Source organism: Microplitis mediator, chromosome 7 (genome assembly GCF_029852145.1).
Source record: "Microplitis mediator isolate UGA2020A chromosome 7, iyMicMedi2.1, whole genome shotgun sequence".
Classification (NCBI taxonomy): domain Eukaryota; kingdom Metazoa; phylum Arthropoda; class Insecta; order Hymenoptera; family Braconidae; genus Microplitis; species Microplitis mediator.
The window spans coordinates 10,678,265-10,695,977 of record NC_079975.1 but is presented as its reverse complement, the minus strand read 5'-3'; the positions used below and the strand labels follow the sequence as shown (position 1 = coordinate 10,695,977).

Sequence of the window (17,713 nt, the reverse complement as noted above, 5' to 3'; positions counted from 1 at the left end):
AGCAATAGTAGTATTCTTGTGGTAAGAATACCAAGGTTTATTTCACGGAGCAATACGTCTATTGACTATAGCAAAACTCGGTATCACTGTAGGCATAATACCCACAGTTGAAATAAAATGAACTTAACTTCACTTTCTTGACAGGCATGGCTATATGTAAATAGGAGTATTTTTTAATACAGTACACGGAAAAAAATTTACTGTTGCTGCAACAGGAGGCAGTCATGTTGCAGCAAAAGGAAAAAATCCTGTTGCAGCAACAGGATTTTCCTGCAGCTGCAACAAATCGGTCATATTGCAGCAACGTGATAAAATCCTGTTGCAGCAACAGGATTAATACTATTGTTGCGACTTGATAGTAAAATATAGTTACACAGTAAAAAATTTTGCGTCATTGCTTCGAAAAACTTAGTGTTAAATATTTAACACTTTTTAACTTCCCGCTGCGAAAATCGAGGATTTTCAAAAAATTCGGGAAGTTATTGGTTTCACCCCGATTTTCAAAAACCGGGTTTTCATCATTTGTCGACATTTGAAGGTGCTAGGATGCTATTTTGACATTTTCAGAGCGATGTCTTAAGTATGTATGTGTGTGTGTGCGTGTGTGTGTGTGTGTGGATGTAAACCTCTCATATCTTTTTGATGAATGAACCGATTTAGATGGTTCTTGCGGCATTCGAAAGACATCTTCTGAACTTAGATTTTCAAAAAAATTTTAGACCATTTAGTCACATAATCTCTGAGATATTTAAGAAATACGAAAAAAAAAAATTTTATTTTTCGTTTTTTTTGGATTCGTCGGAGAAAGAAATGCTAAAAAATGTTTTTTTAGAAAACAACGGCATACAAAAGTATTTTCGAGCTCGAAGAGCTCGAAAATGTATTCACAATAATGTTTTCGAGCTCAGCGAGCTCGAAAACAGCGGGAAGTTTTGGGGCTGGCCCGCAGGGTTAACCGATAGACCGATTTTTTGTGTTGATTTAACAGAATAAATGTTAAATATACACATAAAAGTGATAAATATTCAACACAAAAATTTTTAACACTAAGTTTTTTGACGCAATGACGCAAAATTTCTTACTGTGTAACTATATTTTACTATTAAGTCGCAACAACAGTAATAATCCTGTTGCTGCAACAGGATTTTTTTTCTTGTTGCTGCAACATGGCTGCCTCCTGTTGCAGCAACAGTAAATTTTTTTCCGTGTAGATGAATTATGAAAAATTGAGACGAAAAATGATTAAAATCAATCAATAATCTAATAATTATAAAAAAGAACAGTGCGTGCTTTATTTCATTGTTTTTTGACACTTACACTCTTATATCTATTTCATAATAACATTAGGCCCGGGAAAAAATGATTTTGCCTAATTATATATAATTATATATGATTATATATGGAATATATATAATTATATATGGTATTATATATAATTATATATGGTTATATATAGACCTATATATAAGTATATATAGCCTTATATATAATTAGACCTAATTATACCGGGAAAAAAATGATTTTGCCTAATTATATATGATTATATATAGAATATATATGGTTATATATAGACCTATATATAAGTATATATAGTCTTATATATAATTAGACCTAATTATACCGGGAAAAAAATGATTTTGCCTAATTATATATGATTATATATAGAATCTATATGGTTATATATAGACCTATATATAAGTATATATACACGGAAAAAAAATTCACGGATTTTTTACGATTTAACTATCGTAATTTTCATTATATAGTATTGTAACGCTGGACTATAAGTTTTCAATAATAATTTTTACAATAGACTATCGTAATTTTTATTTTATAATTTATACTACTACCAGAAAGAAAAAATCAGATACTATAGAGTAAATTATACAAGTTGTGTTAACATAAATTCTAATACAACTATCGTAAAATGAATGAGTCGGTAATGTAGAATTTCTTTAAATATAAAATAATAATTAGAAGTCAATGGAGTAAAATATATTTTCTTAAAAAAGTAGAACTTATAATTAATAAAAAAGAAAAATTTATCATTTGGAATTTTTTTTTTTTTTTTAACAGTTAAATTGAGAAGGAAAATACAATCTCGAAATAAAAATAAAACATGTTGAAGTAGTAATAATAAAACATTTATTTAATATTTTTTCAAACATATTTTTTTGGTATATATAAAATTTATGAATAAATAACTCATTTATTTGTATTCAAAATACGCACATGTAGAAAATTAAAAAAACCATAGGTGCAATTTTTTCGAATACTTTTTTTCTATAATTTATCATTTTTAAAAAAATCCAAAAATTATTAGGCGTCTGCTAACTTCAGTATCATAAAGAAATGTTGAATGTCCATAATTTGAGGTTATTGAAATGTTTTACCTCTCGCAAAGCCGGGTAAAATTATTCATTGTCGACAAATGAAGATTATCCTGTAACAAAATTAGGAGAATTGAATTTATTAGAAAAAATAAATTTTCATTCATTTAGAATCATTTATCCTATGACCACAAAATACTACTAAATTGTTTATAAAAATAAACTTCTTGTCCAGATAAATGATTTTAAAACGAACGATATACATGATACTGAAGTTAGCAGATATCTAATAATTTTTGGATTTTTTTTTAGACGATAAATAATTAAAAAAAAAATATTTAAAAAAATTGCACCCATAGTTTTTTAAATTTTCTACATGTGTATTTTTTTAGTTTTTTTTTTTTTTGTAATTTCTTTGGTGAAAAAAAAAATCCGAAAATTACTAATTATCTGCCAACTTCAGGATCATACGATATACCCACAGAATATTAAGTTTAATAAAAATTGAATAATAATAATTATACTTACACCACCAAATTATTATATTCCACAATCTATGTAGGTTTGTAATGACGAAAGTACAGTTTTTATTTTAAATTTCTTATTTACAATTGTCCGAAAAACGTCATGAATAATAACCTCTATTTCTGCACTACACTGTGGATAAAGATGAACTGATTTATAAATATATATAGTTGAACCACAAATAATACAGACAAAGTAGATGTCATCATTTGTATTTATATATATATATATACACTCATACAAGCATCACATCATGGTTTGTGACAACACTTGTCTTTCATACGTAAACGCTTCAGATGGCATATACTATACCATTTCAGAAAATTTACAATCCAACTATCGTAATTTTTGTAGCTTGTATTGTAAAAACATAGAGGCAGCACTGTAAATTAAAAGGAAGAATAAAAGAATAAATAGTATAATTAAATCTTATTTTTTATTCTTTTACTATTTACGATAGTAACATTGTAATATTTCTTATTGAATTGATTACAATAAACTCTTAATGAAATTACGATAGTGAATAGTAAAAAATCTTTTAAAAACTGTAAATTTTCGTATCATATATTTGAATGTTACAGATAATAAAAGTATAGTCCAGGATTACGATAGTAATATTGGAATTTTTCGTCGAATTTTTTTTCCGTGTAGCCTTATATATAATTAGACCTAATTATACCGGGAAAAAAATGATTTTGCCTAATTATATATGATTATATATAGACCTATATATAAGTATATATAGCCTTATATATAATTAGATCTAATTATATCCCGGGACAAAATTATTTTGCCTAATTATATATGATTGTATATGGAATATATATAATAGTATATATAATAGTATATACCTATATATAGTTATACATAGGTCTATATATGATTAGATCTGATTAGACCTGACCTATATAGACCCATATTTAGTATTTTTTTTTTATTATTGTTAACAGTGTATAGCATATTTATGCCTTTTACACTTCTTGCCTTTTAATCGCAATCGCTACCTTTTTCTATTCCCTCCTCTTTTTCATGCGGCTGTGGACCGACTTGTGCTTCTGTACTGCATCATTACGTGATGCCCTATACCCCACCTTTTTGCCGTGGGAGTATAGCGGCAAAGGGAAACCACAGAGAAAACCTTTTGCCAGTACAGCTGTCATTTTTCGGAGCAGGTGAAGTTCCAGTGATCGATAAAATTCCCATTTTACCGATCACTGGCTCTTCAGTCCGCGCCTAGCGCACAGAGACGTCCGATCAAGCTCAATGCATGGCTAAGCGGTCACCCAGCCAAACAGTAACCACGCTCGGTGCTGCTTAACTTTGATGATCGCCCGAGCCACACATGAACCGATCGGCTGCCTCTGCCCCTGACCCATATTTAGTAATTTTTATTATATTTTAGATCTTTAGATTTATATATAATCAAATAAAAATTAATTATTTATATATATATATAAGTTAATATTTTATTTATAGAATATATTTAATTTCTCTAATATATTAGTAAAAATGACTCTAGTAATTTACGTTTGTAAGTACTAATAGTCTAATGACATGATTGTATTATCTATCTATAAATACATAATAAAATGTTATATAACAAAAATAAATATATGTAGTAGCACAGTCGTTAATTATACTCTGTATTTATATTTTGAGGGAAATATAATTTGTTATGAATAATTGCAAACGTATAATTAAATAATAAACTTCCCTCTGAATACTTCAATATTAATCGTACATGAACATACGTAATTGTACATAAATTACACATAATCATATATATGATTAAACCCGCCTAATTTTCGGATCTAATTATATATAAAATATGATATATATGTATTATACATAATCATATCTAATTATATATGAGTATATATAACTTATATATGATTATATATAATTAGACCTGGCCAATTTTCAGATCTAATTATATATAACGTATTATATATAATCATATATAACCTATATATAATTATATATGAATTATATATAATTAGACCTGGCCAATTTTTAGATCTAATTATATATAAGGTCTTATATATAATTATATATAATTAGGCAAAATCATTTTTTCCCGGGGGTAAAAACGCAGGAAACAAAAATTGCTATAGGATAAGTAAGTAAGCGTTGGAGACGCCACTGCATATGTTATAGTATCATAGCGAAAAGTTTTAATAGTCCTCCTACAATAAAACTTGGTATTGCTGTGGAAATTATACCAGCTTTCTTGCAGGAAGAATACGTATACTTACTATAGGAAATCTAGATCGCTAATACTTTAGATTCCGGGAGGAAAATTACTTTTTTTTCAGTGAATCTTCACCATTTTTATCGTAATCTACGCTAAACGTACCATATCAATGTCATGAATTTTTTGATATTATTTACTGTCGCACAGAAAAAACATGTAACTATACTGTAATTTACGGTCGTGGTTTGGCTTTTTAACGGTTAATTTTTTCATGATCCTAATTAAACATGAAATATTAAAAAATACTATTATTATTTGGTTCTAGGAAGGAAGAGGAGAAGTAACTGATATAAGTGCTAGCCCGGGTCGACTGGCACCTACAAATCAGTTGCGTCCCAAAGATCCCCCTCCTATGGTCATACAAGGAGATTTTCGAAAGGTACAAAACTTAGAAACAACGAAATTACTCAACGAAATTACTATAATTTAAATGTATTTTTATGTAGCTCATTATTACTTCCATTCTTTAACTTTCTGTTGATATACTTAAGATAGAGAATTTTACAGGTGAGTGGAATCAGCACGGAGATCTTCAAGCAAATCGAAATAGTTGAGAACGATCATGATGCTTCAACTGCGGCTGCTCTGGAAGCAGTGGAAAGGCACGGAGAGATGGTGGTACGAACTATTGAACCTCGACAAATAGGAAGACAAGCTGCAGGAGCTAAGAAATTCACTGCCTTTCAGGTGAGGTTTATTGAAATTACTCAAGTACTTGCCTACAAGTCATCGGTTACTACCCCCAAATAAATCAGTTAATTTATACCAAATAATCGATTGATCCACTAAAGATCGGTGATAGATTTATCATAAACACTTTTGTGATATATTGTGAGAAAAGTAATTTCAACTTTTATCGTCGTGAGTGTTTAATGAATGCCTATAGGAAAAACAAAATATATATGGCCCTATATGATCATATGTGTGCTTGCTCCATATATGGCCATACATAAAGATTGACAATATATAGTCATGTAGCTTGATATGACCATATATGACTTGATATGACCATGTATGAAAATTGGCAATATATCGCTTGATATGGCCGCATATATATAACTTGATAAAGCTCTGTATAGAAATTTTAACCAAATTTAAAACAAAAGATTCTTTTATTCTGTTTTTAATTTTTTGTTCAATTATTTTGGCAATGCAGAGATTATCAGATATGCAAATGACTGAGTATCTAATCGAATTAGAAATTTTTAATTCAGAGAAAAAATGCTAGACTTATTAACGACCGTAGACGTTTAGTGAGAATCGAACCCGGGACCCTACGTACGAAAGACTGACGCTCTAAAAACCGGGCCACGCAGCACGGTGAGAAAAATTTTGTCATTTAAGCGATTTAAAGTATAGTCAAACAGTTAATTGTGAAAATAACTATTCATTTGTTAATTATTGCAATACGTATAGTTAATTTAACAACATCCTTATTTATTTTAATGATCTATAGTATTGTTAAATAAACTATTCAATGTTTGTCCTCTAATGAGAATTCATTTTTTTATTTGAACCATACTCCGAAAAGTTGCCATCGAGATTCAGTTATTTTGACATAATAGGTTATCGTTTTGTCATTGTACGTATTCGTATCGTTATATTGACGATACGATGGATCGTAACATCGTTGATGAAGAACGTAGAACTTGCGCAGTTAAGCAAATGTCAAACTAACCACCAAAAAGCCTTTGTGAGCGTTGTGTCACATTCTTATTAGTAATTAACGAGCTTTTCGGTTATTATAATTGAGATAATCTAATTAAAACGAATGCGTACCTATTGTATAATCACAATAGTTTTTACGGACTGATTTTAATAATTATTTTCCAATGTAAAAAGATGTTAATGCTTCCATATAATTTTTTTTGCTTTGTTATAATTAATAGATTTATATCAAGCGTGGATTGACATTTTCAGCTTTAAAAAATGTCTTATTATTTGTATTTTAACTAATAAAATTATTTGTTAAAAGTTTTTTTTTAAACTATTGTAAGTAACTGATTAATCAACACAAGTCACTGAGCCTGAATATTGAAACATATCATATTATGAAATGGTTAATGAGGCAGTATTCTTAACATCATGACATCTTTGAATTTACATTAATTTTTTTTATCCAAAACTATCTACAAGATTGTCTTATTAGCGTTTCTTCGGATACCTATAATGACAATAGTATTGCCATTTTGACGTTTTGCTGCGACGATACTTGGATCGCCAAAATGACTATACAGAATATCGTAAAGAAAATTGACTATAGATAATATAGCTGCAGTAACGAAATGTTTAGTTGTTTTGACGAGATTTTTCTCGCCATATATGGAATTGTTCAAAAAGTATATATACCCGGGCGGTCACGTCTGAGTTTTTCTTCATTTCAATACTTTTGTTCGTAATTCATAAAACATATAATTTATTATTTTCAGGATTCTAAACATCTTGTGCACTTTGTAGAGATAATCAAAAGACCAGGTCAAACGTTGGGATTGTATATACGCGAAGGTAACGGGATTGATCGCAATGATGGTGTTTTCATATCAAGAATCGCCATAGAGTCAGCGGTCTACAACAGTGGCTGTTTAAAGGTAATTACAATTTATTAAAACATCCCGTCTAGAAGGTTTCCCTTATTTGCCCAAAGTATCATCGGGTGTCTATGGAATTCGCATAAAGTCTGTCTTAATAAGGAAAATCTGATAACATCTGGATAAAAATGGAGTCAAGGCGGCCTTGCTTAAAGAAATAAATTCTTTCCTGGTTTTCATGGCAGAGTCCCGTTGAGGAGGGAGTTAGGATAGCATCATTATATTTTATATTCCCGAGCTGCTTAAACTTTGATTTGGCTTGAATAATCAGAGCACCTAAAGGCTCGGAAAGTAGAAAATTCATCAGGGACTGAACAAGCGGATAATAGCTTGTTGGAAAACCGAAAGATAACAAGTGAAGGAAGCCCTTTGCATAGGGTATGGGGAGTAGCTTCTTCCCACGACTTATCCATAAGCAACCACGTTGACCAGCGCTAGGAGACTGGTACCATGGGGGGCCTTTCCAAGCTCACTTCCTACAGATTTTCTGTAGATTTTCTATGGATTTTCTATGAACTTTCCACTGAGATAACTGATAGATGACCGATAGATTACTGACTGGAAACGGACAAATGAAGACTCGTGGTGACTGTGGTTAGATACCACGCGCAATGAGGATTTTTGATTATACCTCCGGTTAAGAGCAGTTAAGTACAGTAAGAGTGTCGTTTGGGTCTACGGCTTCCGGTAAAACGGAGGTGGACTTTGGTTCCGTTACATTAATTAATTGATTATTATATTTTATATCTCTTTAATAACCTTTGTGTGTTATGATAACTATTTCTGTCTAATTATTTATTTTAAAAACGATGCACCACTCGGTGTAAACTAAAACTCAACTTTAGTAGCGGGCTCGTTGTACAATTGTTTCGAGAATAGGAATGTCTCAACGTGTCTCTATAAACATGGCTTCAACAATTTGTATTCAATCATCGATCGATTCTCTTTTATGACGGCTGATACTGTTCAACGGCTAAAAGTTCGCATCATTTTACTCAACATGACTATTGTACCGCTAAAATAAGTTGTATCAACGATTGTACCACACGCTGAAAAAAAAATGCTAACTATCACCATCTTGTAATAGGGAATGATTACCATCTGTATGTAATAATCATTATCATGCTTTTATGTTAACTATTTGTTTCTCATATAGTAATAATTACTATTACCGATAGTAATATTTCTTATGTCTGAAAAATTTTTTAATTTTGCCTTCTAAGATAGTAATGATTATCATCACGGATAAAAATGGTTACCATCTAAATAAGAATGCTTACCATTGAGTTACAAACGGTGCAACTCCAAAAAAATGGAACTTTCTTATTGCGAATGGTTATTTACTCTCTTAAAATGGACCAGTGAAGATTCACAGCACAAATAATCTCATCATATCACTAATCCAATCAGGATATTGTATATATAGTATATATATATATATATATATATATATACTAATAATACTTTCGACTGATTCATTTTAAGAGAGTATGCTATGCAGAACTGATTACAGTAAAAAACTCCATGTCACTCTGAAAATAGTCAGAATATCTTTCTAGGACCTAAAAATCTTAATATCCTATGAAAACGCGATTTTCGAAAATTCGGGCTAAAACAATAACTTCCCGAACAGGACAATATATGCTTATCTATTCATGCCCGTTTATGTCTGTTCATGAAGGATACGAATTATCTTTCAAACATTTCAGGTCGGCGATGAGATTTTAGCAGTAAATCTCGTAGACGTGACGCATATGAGTTTAGACGATGTAGTAATCTTAATGTCCATACCGAGAAGATTAGTTTTGGCAACACGACATGGACCTCACCAAACAATCGCTCAAAGCCGTCAAAATGAGCACAAAGCCCCGCCGGTAGTAGTTATTAAACGGGAACTCAATGAGGATGAAAATGATCACGTAACTAATAACCATATTAGGTAAATAAATGATTTTTCATATAATTCTATGCATCTATAGTTAGTAATATTTATTTATATATTTTTGATAGTAGAGACAGTAACAGACGGAGAGGTGATGGAAGAGAAATGCTTCCATCTCGATCGAGGCTTGGTCTTAATGGTTTGGAGTCTAATCAAGATACTAATGCTAGTAATGGTGATCTCTATTACAATTCTAGACCTGAAGGGCATTGGTCCTACCAACCTCCACCACCTCCAATTATTACACATCAGCCGAAACCTTCGACAACCCAACATTTTCAACCATATGAGCGAGGATATCCAAAAACCTTGGAAAGCCTGGCTGAAAAAGTAAGGCAAATGTCTATTTATTGTTGTAACTACTTTCAAAAAATTATGAGTCATAATCTTTTTAAAAATGTTGGAAAATCCAAAAGTGCACATCTCAATCGCTCATTTTATTTTTAATCATTAATTTTTTTTTCATCATTATTTCATAATATTAATTAATTTTTTTTTAAATATGAATTTTGACTTAACTTTTGAATTATTAATTTATTTTATTATTTCTTATTTTCAGTTTAATGTTTCCTTATTTAATTTTTTTTTAAATATCCCGACTTTTTGTCTCAGATTTCGTTCTTTTTTTCAATCTTACTGCCACGCTAATGCTGCTGCCAGTAGTTTATGGAGAGGAAAAATGGAAAACAATAATAATAACAGCAAAAATAAAAATGGCAGCTAAATTTTTCGTAAACAATAAGTTTTCACGTTTTTTATTGATTACAAATAAACAAAAAAAATTCAGATAGATTTAGTAATTTTCAAAAGGGTTCTTACGATCAAAAATATAAAGATAATAAAACAAAAATTAAGTCGATAAGTTGTGTTTTTTGAAAGTTATTGTGTTTTCATGAGTCCGAACACCATAATTAACGCACTGGGGGTTTCGGACTAAATCAATTTTTGTTAATTAATCTCATTATGAATCAACTAAATGTTATATTGAACAATGTTCCTTAATAAATTTCCTTTAAAATAATATCTACTTTTAACAACTTTGGTGTACTATAAAGAAAGTAAAGAGGATTTAAAGTTAGTGAAAGGGCCGAAAGCGAAAGAGCGACAGTAAAGCCCATTCAACGCTTTCGCGATTGAGGTGTGCAATATTTTGGGACTTTTTTAAAAAATTTATCATCGAAGAACATGATCGTTAGACAGAATAAAATAAATTCAAATTCCGGTTAGTTATTAATTGGAAGAAATTGCTGTATTAATTGTATAAATTTTTATGCTGTTTTGAGCTCTTAGTGAATCACGTTACAAATACTTTAGCTTCACAGATTTTTCATTTCCTTTATATGATAGGGATACTCATTATTTCATGAACCAATAGTTGCCCCGAGACTTAAATAAGTGTCCTAGAAAACTCATATATGAGTTACACTTTATTCCTTAATTCATTTTCCATCTCTTCTTTCTGTTACGGCGTAACATTCGCAAGATAATAATAATAATGATAACAAGTATTAAGTCCCTTACTTACATAATTATCCATAAAAAGTACTATCAATTTTATAAGTACTGTTATTGAATATAATAATAATTATAATGATATTCGAGAGTGTAAATTGGTTGCCGAATAAAATTTCCAAAACATTCTATCTTGAAATTTATATTCTGATCAGGTACATTCGTTTTACACAAGCCCTATGATGCCGAATGGCAATCGTCGAATGTCAGCTGGTGGTATTCAATCGGCAGGAAACAGACTTTCAGGGCAAACCCAAGGATACGGATATTCTCAACATACACCAAGTGGAAGAATAATGCCACGAAGTGGTTCAGATCAGCATCTACCACGAGTAGATTATACAAATATTTCGACTCCAGCACGCCATACTCTCCTAAGATCAAATTTAAAATCAGGTTCTTCTACTTTGCGATATAACACGAGATATGGTACTCAGACTGATGTTCCCTCTTCGTCACAACGAAATCAGAATCAATTTGGAATATTGACAAGAAGACATCGACCTTCTATTGATTATGCTTCGGATACTGAGGCTACTTGTTCTAATTCCCCACGATCAACATATTATTACTATAGACACAATATGAAAGATCAATCTCAAAGTAATGCAGTGTCTCATTTGGCAACAATGTCAAGAACTCAAATTGGCCAAAGTTCAGGTGGTTTAAGATCAAATTCACTACCTCGTAGTGGAAGAGCATTACCGCAACAGCCAAATCTTCGAACAGGACTTACTACTGTTGCTTCAGGTCTTATTGATCAGGAAGATAGTGATGGTGCACTTTCAGCACCTGAATTACCGTCATTTAGACGTGATAGAGGTACCTTTGATTGAAATGATATGTCTTATTAAATAAATACAAAGTTTTTCTAGTAACTCTTAATTATAATTTTTAGGAAGGATACCTTCATCCCCTAGTGTATTTACATCTGATGAATATCGAGCGTGGTTAAGTCGGACACCGAGTACGAGTGCATTGTATGAGCAAATAAGAGCGACAACCAACAGACCACCGCGGTACACTTATAGTGCTGAGAATATTCATGCTGCGGTCAATCAGGTTAACACAGATTTATATCTCTAAAAGAATAATTATAATTTTGCCCATTAACTGTCAATTTTATGCATTTAAAGAAATCCGAGTATGGGAACTATGGTTCGTATAGGCCTCTACCAAGTACGCTAGATCGACTTTCCACAAGATCCGCATCGGCTCAGCAAGTCAATTTGGCTAATTTGAGAGCTTCCACAGCAGTAAGTTCGACGTCTCATCGGCCTGGACCAGGACAACGATCTACTTCAGTAACTCCAAATGCTAGGACTGTTTTAAATGGACAGAAACCTTCTTTAAGTACAGTTGCTAATCAACGAGCAAATTCTGTAAGAAGAATCAGAAATTTATTAGAATTAGAACAAACTAGAAATATACCTACACCAACCCCGACAAGAACTCAAGATCAAAGACTGCTAGATATTAATCCTGCAGGTAAGTGTTTTATTATTTTTTTTTTCATTTCTCGTCCATTATCCAATCTAAATTTGCTAATACTATTTACAGAATTTCTTAAGTATAAAATAGAAAAGCCACCAATAGTTGGCACGCCTAGCTCAACAAGCTCGCTATTAAGTTCCCTCGGTGATACTTCTAGTAGTGATTTCACTAGCGGTATCAGTGGATTACTCTGGGTCCATCTTCTGGCTGGTCGTGGTCTTCGATCAACGACATCTTCATCAGCTGCTACAACACCTTCTACACCATCAGGTCAACCGAATATAGCTAATTGTGGTTTAAGAGATCTATACTGCGTTTTAGAATGTGATCGAGTGCATAAAGCCCGTACTGTTGTACGTACGGGTGATCTTATGTTTGATTGGGATGAAACCTTTGAATTAGATTTAGTCGGAAATCGTCAACTTGACTTACTTGTTTATTCGTGGGATCCCCAACATAGGCATAAATTATGCTACAAAGGATCAGTTCATCTTGCGACACTACTTAAAGAGTCTCCAATCCATCAATTAGCTCTTAAAGTGGAGCCTCGAGGAACTATTTACTTAAGATTACGTTATACAGATGCTCATCAAACATTCAAAAGACGAGGACTTCCAGTTATATCTTTGACCACTAGAATCGCGCCTCTTTTCGGCGTCGATCTAGATACAGTGGTTAGTATTACTCGTTTGTTTAATATTTTTGTCGTGTCTCCATAGGCTCGACTACTTGTATAACTGCAGTAAAAATACCATATGCATATTTCTGTACGAATATATATTTTTATATATATATATATATATATATATATATATATATATATATATATATATATATATATATATATATATATATATATTCTCAGTCAATTACAGACTTAGCTCATCAAAAAATTCGATTTTCCGTTTAAATCACATTGAAATATTTGTTAGTTTATCCATACTAGATAAATGTTAGATGATAATAGACTTTGAAATTAGAATCATCATCTAAGTCTTAATAAATACCGTTTTACGTAGAGCCATACTGTCCTGATATTGAATTTTTGATTTTGTGTGCAATTTAAGGTCAGTAGAGAGAGTAAAACTGGTGGAGTGCCTGGTGGGGTTTCCACAGCATTGGCAATGAACAATGCAATAAATATTCCAATAATCGTCTGGCGCTGCGTTGAAGAAGTTGAAAGACGAGGACTTGATATAATTGGTTTGTATAGGCTTTGTGGATCAGCTACTAAGAAAAGAATACTTAGAGAGGCCTTTGAGCGCAATGCTAGATCAGTAGATCTTTCTCCTGATAATGTGCCTGACATTAATGTCATTACGGGAGTACTTAAAGATTATTTAAGAGAACTACCAGAACCACTGTTCACTAAGTGCCTCTATCAAATGATGGTTGATGCATTAGCTGTATGTCTCCCAGATGATCCACAAGGTAATGCTAAACTCATGTTTAGCATTCTTGACTGTTTACCAAAAGTGAATAAGGTAAAAATCAGTTGTCTGTAATTCAATTTATTTTCCATTATCTATACCTCTAATATTTTTTTTTTGGTTCTAGTGTACCTTGATATATTTATTGGATCATTTAGCATTGGTGTTGTCACAATGTAACAAAATGTCACCAGCCAGTTTGGCGGTTTGTTTCGGACCAGTATTAATGTTACATTCAGATGACTCATCGCTTTTAGATTTTCAACAACCCATTGCAGTTCTGAAATACCTTCTTGAGATATGGCCAGTCAAGTCAGGTAATGTTTTCAATGAATGTATAGCTTACATTTGACATGAACTGAGTAATCAGCGGATTTTGTCACAGACAGTTCGGAAGATTTCTTCAGTCGGTTCAACACTTCCTCGAGTTACGCCAGCAATCGGGCTTACCAGCAGTACCAGCAGCAGCAATATTATCAGCAATCACCATCCATCACTACCACAACTTCATCAGTTATCCCAGCAACAACAAAATCCTGTATATCAGGGCACATTAACTCGAACCGCGCAGCCTTGGCAGCCGCCACTCTCACTTCATCATCCATCTCTCAGTTTAGCTCCTATGGGATACGCCCCATCAACTCGTCCACCACTACAGGGCAAATCAAATCAGGTATTAAATTCGACAGATTTAAAAATTTAAAAAAACAAAATAATCATAATTATGAAAAATTAAAAAAAAATGATAGGCTTGTGCACAAATTTTATTTCTATTTATATTATTCTATGCATTTTATTATGTGGGATGCACTCGTACGGAGATTTTCAAATTTTTTTTTTTTTTTTTTTTTTAATATTTTTATTCGTTTTTCATCGATTATGTTAAACAATAAATTAGAAAAAAGTCATTCAGAAAGTTGCTTGGCTGATCTCATTTTAATTATTTATTTCTTTTCTTATGATATTTATTTAGAGCTAACGCAATTTGCCAACTCTACCAAACAGCTGACAGCACAGAGACAACGCTTCTGCACAGGTACTCGATCCTTAAGGTTCTTCCCCCCAGATAATAGCCAGTTCATTATCAGTTTGATCATTAGTCTCATGAGTTTTTTGCCATGACAAAAATATAGAATAAGTAAAAACAGATTTCTCATTACGTAATTAAATAATCAATTAATTAGTTACGTAAATTGAAAAAAGTACAGGATCTCCTATTTTCACATTATTTTTTACTAATCTTTTCTGTCATTTATGTCGCTTAAATTCCTACTTTACTTAATTATCATTTCTCCGTACGAATCGACGAAAGAGCGCATGCCATTTATACACGGTAATAAATGCATGGCGTTCAACACCATACTTGTATGGTCCCAAGACAGATACTAAAATAGTATTAGAAATATTCCAAGGCAGTATTGTAACGAGTCCCAGAAGTCTGGCGTTATTTACTATACTGTATAGTACTGCAGCTATTGTATTGCTCACACGTATGCATATCAGGCACGGCAAAACAGCATGGCCCTGAGACCCATACTACAATGCCGAGGGCACAATGCTACTACTAGTTTTTCCCGCCGTAATTTTTGGCGTGTCAATCAATGTATACTATAATATAACTATCGTATTACCACTAAAACTATATAGATGTAGTTAGACTAGGTTTATTTGCCAGAAGTATTGTGGACACGGCAACGCAATATGGGCCTGACGGCCATACTGACATTGCAGCGTCCGCGGCAACTATCGCCAATGTTACAATTCCCGCATTGATCGAATCATCTATGCAGACAATTTTACAACGTATAAAAATCTTCGATACCATACAGTATGGCGTTCACGCTCATACTGGCATAGTGATATCCGCAAAATATTTTTTACCGTGATATCTCATCTCAATGATCTCAGTAATAAAATCTCAGTCAAAAAACTCTTAATTCAAAAATATCTCATTTAATTAAAAATATCTCACTTGATAATAATCTCGATATAAAATATTCTTATGAAAAATATGGTGTGTGACTGCAGGTGATGTCAGCCCTCGCCTGCGGCTCAGGCAGCCAACTTCACCCTAGTCTGAAATAGAGTTTTATCCTGAGTCACACACTATATTTTTCATGATTACCTGCATCGGAACTTCAAGATTCAATGTCAGCAGCCAGTAAAAAACAAGTTAATTTCAAGCCGATGATGCGGAAAACTGTTAGAGAATGAGAAATGTGTGATTTACAGTCACTTATTAAATGGCAAATAAGACGAAAATATTATTTTCACTCAGTTTTTAGAAATTTTATTTGATTAATTAAAACTGTCACTTAAAAAATGAAATGAGTAAACTGGAGTGACAAGTAAATAAATGAGAGTAATAAGGCTGCAAATGAACATTAAATATAACTAACACCGGGCAGAAACAATTGTGTTTCTTCTCAAGGGAAAAAACACGTATGTTTCGGCCCACTGTATGAAAGTATTTGTGAATTACGAATTCGCTAGCAGTTGTTTGGAGCATCGGCTTGAAATTAGCTTATTTCGTCTGGTTCTGGAGACACTGAAACTTTAAGTGTCAATGCTGGTATCATGAAAATAGTATATTACACATTTAGGGCAGTAAAGTAAGTGACTTATCCGAATTCGTTAACTTATCTTGCTCTATGATTAGCTTGTTCCAACTGGCAAAACAAAAATAGATACTCGCAGTTCGAGTGCGTAGATTATTAAATATTATTTTGTTACTACTGAGTATTCAATAACTTGATATAATTTGAAACAGTGCAACTTATTCCTCATTCGAAAACGGTGAAATATAAGTTACACGTTTGAAATTTATTTATTTAACTGAATCTCCACACAATCAATCTACTCAAGATCATTAACCATTTATTTATCATATACCAATTCAGTATTCGATTTATTTACATCGAAGGTAATCGGGGTTTGAAATGGCTGAGGACCCAATAATTAACTCTTACGTTGAGGCTTAAGAGAGGTTCGCACTTTTCTCTTCATTAAACTCAAGTCCATGAACGATAGGGGAGAAGGGAGGTCAACTGAACCAAAAATACTTGAAAAATTTTTTTTTAGAGATAAATAAAAGCAAAATGATAACTTTTTTAAAAATGAAATTATACTTTATTATATAGACTATCATTTCTCATAAGCACATATCTTAACAAATGATAAAAATTTTTAATAAATACGAAATCGTACAACTGCATCAAATGGTTCAATCGTCCCTTTTGTAGGGGCAATTGAACCACTAGTCGGGGATAATTGAACCAAGAGTATTAGAACCACAAACGAATGACTTTGATGAATAATTTACTATTCATTACAGCTCAAAACTAAAATTACAACACGTCTAATAATATTAATTATTTTATAAAACATTATATGTTATAACAATCACTTTTAAAACTTCTGTCAATATAATTATATTTAACTTCCCGCTAAGAAAATTGGAAATTTTTAAAATTCGAGAAGTTATTGGTTTCGGTCCGATTTTCGAAAATCGAATTTCTAAGAGATCTTGACGTTTTGAGGTTCTCGGAAGCTAATCTGACTAATTTCAAGATGACGTCCGAGTTTATGTATGTATGTATGTATGTACGTACATATCTGTAACTTTTGAACGGATGAAC

General features: G+C 31.9%; 1 protein-coding gene and 1 long non-coding RNA gene across 11 annotated transcripts in view; one reads left to right on the top strand and one right to left on the bottom strand.

Annotated features, from left to right (window-relative positions):
• Window positions 1-17,713, top strand: part of LOC130670868 (rho GTPase-activating protein 100F) — a 48,478-nt gene that overhangs the window by 7,269 nt on the left and 23,496 nt on the right. For 6 of the 10 annotated variants that reach the window (XR_008990440.1, XM_057474471.1, XM_057474469.1 and 3 more), the window contains 12 exons: window positions 5,375-5,488; window positions 5,617-5,796; window positions 7,539-7,697; window positions 9,407-9,636; window positions 9,708-9,969; window positions 11,307-11,973; window positions 12,050-12,213; window positions 12,288-12,639; window positions 12,712-13,319; window positions 13,713-14,129; window positions 14,203-14,392; window positions 14,465-14,748. Coding sequence is in view for 8 of the 10 variants with exons in the window: in XM_057474471.1 (XP_057330454.1) it covers window positions 5,375-5,488; window positions 5,617-5,796; window positions 7,539-7,697; window positions 9,407-9,636; window positions 9,708-9,969; window positions 11,307-11,973; window positions 12,050-12,213; window positions 12,288-12,639; window positions 12,712-13,319; window positions 13,713-14,129; window positions 14,203-14,392; window positions 14,465-14,748 (3,627 nt within the window). In the remaining 2 variants the exon portion in view is untranslated. Of the gene's footprint in view, window positions 1-5,374; window positions 5,489-5,616; window positions 5,797-7,538; window positions 7,698-9,406; window positions 9,637-9,707; window positions 9,970-11,306; window positions 11,974-12,049; window positions 12,214-12,287; window positions 12,640-12,711; window positions 13,320-13,712; window positions 14,130-14,202; window positions 14,393-14,460; window positions 14,749-15,048; window positions 15,112-17,713 lie in introns of all 10 variants that reach the window. The other 4 variants (XR_008990441.1, XM_057474473.1, XM_057474472.1 and 1 more) reach the window with 4 other exon arrangements.
• Window positions 2,123-3,497, bottom strand: LOC130670869 (uncharacterized). Its single transcript, XR_008990442.1, has 2 exons — window positions 2,859-3,497; window positions 2,123-2,443 (listed from the first exon to the last, which is right to left on the bottom strand). It is a non-coding gene; the product is annotated as an uncharacterized LOC130670869 (long non-coding RNA).